Source organism: Brienomyrus brachyistius, chromosome 1, assembly GCF_023856365.1.
Source record: "Brienomyrus brachyistius isolate T26 chromosome 1, BBRACH_0.4, whole genome shotgun sequence".
Taxonomy (NCBI): Eukaryota; Metazoa; Chordata; class Actinopteri; order Osteoglossiformes; family Mormyridae; genus Brienomyrus; species Brienomyrus brachyistius.
In genome coordinates this window covers 34,532,257-34,539,621 of record NC_064533.1, presented here as the reverse complement: position 1 = coordinate 34,539,621, position 7,365 = coordinate 34,532,257, and the positions used below count along the sequence as shown (strand labels likewise).

General features: G+C 36.7%; 1 protein-coding gene across 1 annotated transcript in view; it reads right to left on the bottom strand.

The window, feature by feature from the left end:
- Positions 1-2,372: 2,372 nt before the first annotated feature.
- Positions 2,373-7,365, bottom strand: part of LOC125742724 (unconventional myosin-Ib-like) — a 50,560-nt gene continuing 45,567 nt past the window's right edge. The window contains exons 24-29 of the mRNA XM_049014988.1: positions 7,035-7,169; positions 6,311-6,417; positions 5,838-5,970; positions 4,874-5,026; positions 4,171-4,295; positions 2,373-3,872 (exon numbers count right to left, since the gene is read on the bottom strand). Coding sequence (XP_048870945.1) covers positions 3,743-3,872; positions 4,171-4,295; positions 4,874-5,026; positions 5,838-5,970; positions 6,311-6,417; positions 7,035-7,169 — 783 coding nt within the window. The 3' untranslated portion in view covers positions 2,373-3,742. The remainder of the gene's footprint in view (positions 3,873-4,170; positions 4,296-4,873; positions 5,027-5,837; positions 5,971-6,310; positions 6,418-7,034; positions 7,170-7,365) is intronic.

Sequence of the window (7,365 nt, the reverse complement as noted above, 5' to 3'; positions counted from 1 at the left end):
TCCCATTCTGGGTTGTTCCCTGCCTCATGCCCATTGCTTCCGGGATAGGCTCCGGACCCCCCGCAACCCAGTAGGATAAGCGGTTTGGAAAATGGATGGATGGATGAATGTATTATGAAGTCTCTGTAAACAAAATCGCCCTTAAATATAAAACATTAGGCTCAGACAGGGAAAACAGGCAAAACTGCCAGTTAGGACCTTTGTAAACAAAAATGCTAACAACAAAACACTTCATATGAATAATAGTATACAAGCCGTGTGCAAATCCGTAGCTACTTTAGTCTGGAAAATTCCGAGCGAGAAATATAATTTATTGCATATAATCATATTCATATAATTTATTGCCACAATTTACCACTTATAGTGAACACGTCTGCCTGGGTCGAAAATTGATAATTATAATCGGATGATCATCATAACCAATTTTTTGTTCTTCGTGTCTCAGTCTAACGCCAGCCACAAAGTTGAACGAATAAGACTCCCCTTCGTATCCGTGGATGTAAGACAAGGCAAACATCTTAAAGCCCTTCTCTAATTTACTCGTTGGTACTTTGGAGAAGGATTTACATAAAAGATGTACGTCGTTGATCATAAGTTTGGGCAAGTCCTGTAAACGGCATGTCATCCTTCAGACCGGAAATGAGCACGCGGAAGCTGACGTGCAAAGAACCCACTGCTACGAGAGTTCACGCCTCACTACTAGTGATGTGTCTCTTTCAGGCGACTCTTTTTAGTGAACGATGGGAGCCGACTCCTGTTCAACAGCTGTTTTATTAATGTTTATAGAATTGTCTGGGTTTTTGAGCTGCCTAAACATTAAGGACGACAGTGACCGGAACACATTGTCTTCCGAAAAAGCCCGGTCACGAGAGGGCGTCTTATTTTTAACAAGCTCAAATCAGGTCACGCTAATCAGCATCAGGTTAAACGAAGAGAGGGGCGGGTTTCTTAAAAAGAGCTGTTTAGGAGCCGAAAGAACCGGCTCTTCTTGGTGAGCTGAGCCAAATGAGCCGGTTTGCTAAAAAGAGCCGATATTCCCATTTGGTAGAGAGAGACACGAGGAAAACAAACAAGCATGCAAATAAAAATTATCGCAACCGGAAAAATTATCGACCTCATTTCAATTATTGTGCAATTAATTGATTTATCGTCTATCGCGACCACCCTAGCAATATATGGAAGCAAGGAGTTTTAGAATTGAGTGATCAGTGGTCATTGTTGACGCACCACAGCACACAATGCACAACAACAAAATATGTCCTCTGCATTTAACCCACATGTGACGTCGTGACAAAGCAGGGGGCAGCTAATTCAGCACCCGGGGAGCGGTGCTTGAGGACAGTACCTTGCTTAGGGTACCTCAGTGGTGCCTTGCTGATTGGGGGGCTATCTTTCAATTACAAGTGCACTTCCCTATCCATTAAGCTACCAAAATATTCAATTTAAAATATCATTGTTGCCAGTAATGCATAATGGCTGATAAACTGTGAAACCGCTAATCAAAATGTATTAGTACATTTGTTCATGTTTAATTGACCTTTGGAACTGTGCTGCACTTTAAGCCCTTTCTGTTTACAATGAAATTATTTCCAGGCGCATCTGTACTACACAGAACTTTTATGATGCTACGTTACTTTATGTGGAGTTTTGGTTGTTCCTAAATGCTGCCACTTTGCAATAAACTGCATGACTAGCTGTTTAATTTTATACACCAGAGGCAATGGGTCTGAATGAAATGCCTGAATTCAATGATTATGAGATGTGTCTTAATGATTTTGTCCATATAGTGTATAAGCAAGTAGTATGTGCATGTAAACAAGTATAAATAAGCCTGTAGTATGTGAGTGTAAAAAAGTAGTATGCGTTTTGGAGTATTTCACCCTAATCAGCCTCTTACAGCAATGTGTGATTCCTGACTGATCTTCATGTATCTTTAGCCAGTTTGTAATTACTGTGTGTGGAATCCACTGTGTGTAATGAGACCTCCCCATATTTCCTTGTTATGTGTGGTAGAGGGATGTTGGAGGTGGTTATTTGGTGAACTGTGAGGTATGCTGTTGCTTGTGTCAAGAGTCCTTTCCATGGCTGCTAACAAAAAAAGCCCGGTTGTGTGCAACATGTTGGCTCATTTTTTGCTTGCTGCTCTGTAGCCTGGGTCTGCAGAGCAGCACACTACAGTTTCGTTTAAAAACACAAACTTTTGCTTTTCATACACACTATTCCAGAATTTTCAGCCCCCCGAAACGGAAACTTCTGACAGTGCTCTCAATGGTGCTGTCCCTGTTGTTGACATGTATGCAGATAACAGCACGATACACAGTTTGACTGGTGCGTATTTGCACAAAAAGAGACAAATTTTCCTGTCACTGTGATGATGTGCATTTGCCCAAGTTTTATTTTCCGTTGATTTTATTTAAATGAATTGCAGTTAGAAACATAAATTAGGCACAATATGGTTACTTTTTTCTTTAGAAAAATTAAAACAAAGATATGCATACTGCATGAACACTTCCCAGATGTTTTGAACAAATGAGGAAGAGATTCGCTTAATGCTCCAGTACATTTACAGTACATAATGGAAGCTACTCTAAATTTAACAAGCTTTTGCAGTTGATTTAGTGCTTTAGTGTAGAGTACAGAGATTATCATTGGTGCAGTATATTTTCATAATGGAAATTGACTAATTGTTTTAATGTAATTATATCCAGTATAATCCCAAGAAATGGAAGATCATAAACTTTAATGTAGAGCACTTTTATGTAGACATGATTTGACTGGAGAAAGATATACACATTTATTAGACTTTTTTTTGCAGATATTGCAAAGTGCAAAGCTGTGAGCTGTATTTAGAAAAGTTTGCATAATTTCAAAACAGAAAGCCCACGCATAGCTTCCCATACCCATAGGTTATTCATTACCTTAGCAACAGTAACTTCACAAGGAATATTACAAGTATGGTGTCACTGGCCAACTTCTTCTAAATATAGTTGTCTTGTACAGGTATCACATGTTACAGCAAGTGAAACAGAGCATCCCAATACTACTGCTGCTGCTTGACAATTTTTGCAAAAACTGTACAATTTTTTGGAAGTTCCATACCTTGTGACTGTTCTGTTTTGAGTATAGCAGGTATGGGTTGTCTAAAGAGGCATTTTACAGAAACCAGACTATGTGCTGTCACAAGAACATTCTTAATGCTTTGTGGAACTTTTGGGTCATTTATTCCTGAACATCATACCTGTCAAATGAATAGCTAGATGAATTAAGATGTAAATAATAAAAAACATGTAGTCTGTAATATGAAATACAACACAGCATTTTCAAATTATATTTATGCCACAATAAATTTCAACATGAAGCATACTGTAAATAATGTACATAATAATTTTGTTTTAGATACAAATGAAAATTTGGCCAAGTATAGTATTTCTAGACAAGGAGAACACCTTTTGTTTATGTATTATTTTTATTTACATCTGGTTAACCTGGCCTGGATTTAATAATTTTTCTATTGATTCTTTTCCTATTAAAGGTGACAAGGACGAGAAAAGATGATTTCCAGTTTTAATATTATTGAAAATGTCAATTTCGGGAGGTTTTCTGAGTGTGTTTCCCCTCTGTGGTACACTGGTCTTCTGGAAGCATTACCATCATAATTTCATATTTATTTCAGTTGATAAGTACAGTACAGTAACCTATGAGGAAATGACTCCAGAAGAGGTACTCATTTGTTAAATTATCCCTACAGAGAAGGCACAGACACTTCCAGAAGGCGGTTGTTTCTGCGCTTGCATGCGGCACTGCTGCCATTCTTGAGCTCACCCTGGATGAACTTCACACACACCTTTTCCTGTTTGAAATGAACTACAAACCTGATGAAAAGAGAGACAGTTTGAATAGTCTGAAGACAGCACACAGTCCACAGGCCAAAACTGGACTTGCTGCAATGATAACAACTGACCACCGTTTTTATTTATAATCATGTTTTATATGCAGTATTATTTATACTGTGGGAGAAACTATGTGTTCTCCAAAGATGAAAGATTCTTATTGCATATTCCCAAGGAATTGGTGATGATGAAGCATTTATAACAAACAATAAGGAAAGAACATGAATACAAAATTAATTAAATTAAACATACAGAAAAAGAAAATCAAATAGGCTCGTACTCATCTAAAATGTTGATCTGGTTCCTCTCTGCAGCTGAGCCTGTGATGCAGTGCAGCTTGGTTATAATCTCAATCAGTCGTTCACTGCTCAACAAGAAGTCCCCTTTGGCTGCTGAAGCAGAGCCCTGTGGGAAAATAAAGAAAAACAAAATTTCACAACTATGTCAATACATTAAAGCTATTACTGCTACACTAAATCAACATTCCTATAATGTACACATCAGGAGGTAAACTAGGAAATAACATATTTTACGAAACGTTATGTTCTTAGTTGTTGCAATTCAATTTCCCTTTCCTGCAGAATATTTTGACAAGAGACAATTTTCATAATTCCTAATATACAATCAAGCAATGTATGTAATAAGGTATTTTAATTATAGTTGAATACATGCAAATATGCAATAATATACAAATAAATACATATAATATTTACCAGTCATTATTTATTCCTTCACAATGCATGTAGCTTGTTAAAACTAATGTCAGGTACTAAAACATTTTTCCTATGCTGCTCTTACTCCAAATACCTGACTTATAAAGACAATTATGATGTACCTTAAGTTTGTAATTTAACAGATTGTGTGTTGTATCTAGCTGGTTCAACCCTGTAATGCAGCTAAGCCCATTACACCTTGGCTTGACATGGCAAATCTGCAAATGACAGATTACAAATGGGGAGGAAGAGGCAAGGCATGTACCTCACCTCCTTAAACTGCAGAGCGAAGAAGCCATCAGTTAGCCTGCTGACAGACATACTGCGGAGATCTACCAGAGGAACCCTGGCCTTAAAATGGCCAGTTTTATGATCAGCCAAGATGAAGCTGTTTTTGGTCAGCAGAAATATTCGTGCCACTTCCTAGGAATGACAAACGGATATTAATTAAGTTAGGATAAACAATTAAGACCAGAGGTGGCAATTTCAGTTCAACCAACCAGTTGAGCATAAAGAGTCACAGTCACAAAGTACTCATGTGGTTAGTTGAAACAAAATCTTGGTCTGGATTTGCATTTTCGGGCCTGAAATTTCCACCTCTGATTAAGACTACAGTTTATTTCTTAAATATGACATAAAGGTATAGCTTTTCCTTCAAAAAGTTGCAACATAATTCTGTATGTTAGCCACGTTGTCAACTAGCGATAAACAAAAATCCCCCCAACATCAAGTTCATGGACACAGTTACTTTGATCATGCTTTGATCATGTTAATGTCTCTGACTGACATGAATCTGTGTTTTTACTAATCAACATAAAGATGAAATAGCTTGCTAGATGGTTTTTAATACTGTTTACAGAATCAATATATACATTTTGAAATCACAGTAAAAGTAAGGAATGTACATGAGAAAGTCAAAATTTGTATCTCATTTGCTTACGTTTTGAGAATGCTAGAAAAATTCTGGAACATGAAATAACACAGAAGGAAAAAAAACCTATTTTGGGCATTGAAAGTCATGATGCATTTAGCTGTGGGCTTAAGAACAAAGTTGACTGCCAGTTGACTAGTGGCAATTTTGGGATCCATCCATTTATTGTCCAACTGTTTACACTGATCAGGATCATGATGGAATGCACAATCAAAGTCAAAGTACAACATATTTAATTCAAATCACCCAGTAGCAGCATATGAAATACTATTAATAACTATTATGACAAGTTACTGAGCTTGCCTTGCCATTGGCCCTGTTGATTTTGTTGACCACATCTGATAGAATGACTTTTTCCTCCAACATGCTTTTGAGTTTTTGATACTTGGGGCTTTGGTTGACTTCTAAATAGTCCCCTTTAAATGGCTGGCTGACACTGAAAGAAACCAATACATGAATAAATGGCCGGTTGTAAAATGAAAACATTCAATGGCTGTGATTACATTAATTTTCCATAACTACTTATCAAAATAATAGGCACAGGGCAAAAAGTCACATATTACAAGCAATCTAAATACTAATCCACCTAAAATTACTCTCTTTAAATTGTGATAAGAACATGAAACAGCTAGAAGAAACCCACACGGACATAAGAACATACAAACATCACTCATACATAGTTGCAAGGAAGGAACTCTACAGGTAAAACTGAGTGAGAGGCTACAGTTCATATCCTACAATTAGAGAATCCCAACTCTTTCAACCCATGGATTTACCTGCTAGGGTACAGGGCCTTCTTGTCCTTAAAGATCTCACTGGCTGCCAGCTTTTCCTCATAGATGGCCTTTCTTTGTTCTGTGAATTGGTCCCTGTATTTCTTGCACTGGCAATGTAAGGCAAACATTGATAAAACAATATTTATCAAAAAGCAAATGGTTTTAAATATTGTAGAACATGTACTTTCTCACAGTGAGTTGGGTAAAAAAAAGCATTTTGGGTGTCTTGAGAAGCACTATATAAATGTATCGTTCATTAATTTATTCAGTAATAACTATAAACTATAATGCTTTATCCCATTTTGGAATATAACATACTGTTGTTGACCATTTCAAAATGACCTCTTGCAAAATGCTACTATGCTCAAAATTGCTAAGTAAAACACAATGCAATAAATTTGTCAAATAGTTTGCCTTCTCAAATTATAAATACAATTCTATAATTTTACTGCTTACAGCTATTCGTGATTTTTTGATGTTACTGTTAAATGGAATACCAGACAAGACATACTGTACCAGCTTAAATCATTGTCTATAGTACAAGGTCTTTGATCTCTAGTCTGAACAAAAAATATATACCAATCAACTACCACATAACATATTTGTAACTTAAGAATACCCCTCAACATCCTTAAAATTTCCTTGTAACTCACTGAGAATGCAAAGTAAAGTGAACACTATAAGAAATTCAGCACATTAAGGGTAGCTGGTATTATAAGCTGACCTTCCAGAGATGGAATATTCTCCTAATCTCTTTGTCTGCTCCCGCCATGAACCGACAGGGGTGGGGAGACCAGGACTTGTCAGTGGGTGACATAGAAGGCATTGTCTTCTTCAACTCCAGAAAGTACTTTTGCATCTGAGAGAAGGACATACTACACATCACACCCTATTCTGTAAGAGATAAATTTACTTTACTGTCTTTTCTTTAAAAAATCATGTCATACTGTTTTTTTTCTAAAGAACACCATTTGGCTGATGCATTTCAGTTTTCTGCATATGCTTCTTTCAATGTACTTTTAAAAATCGTTAAGATAGTTGGCAGTATCAACATT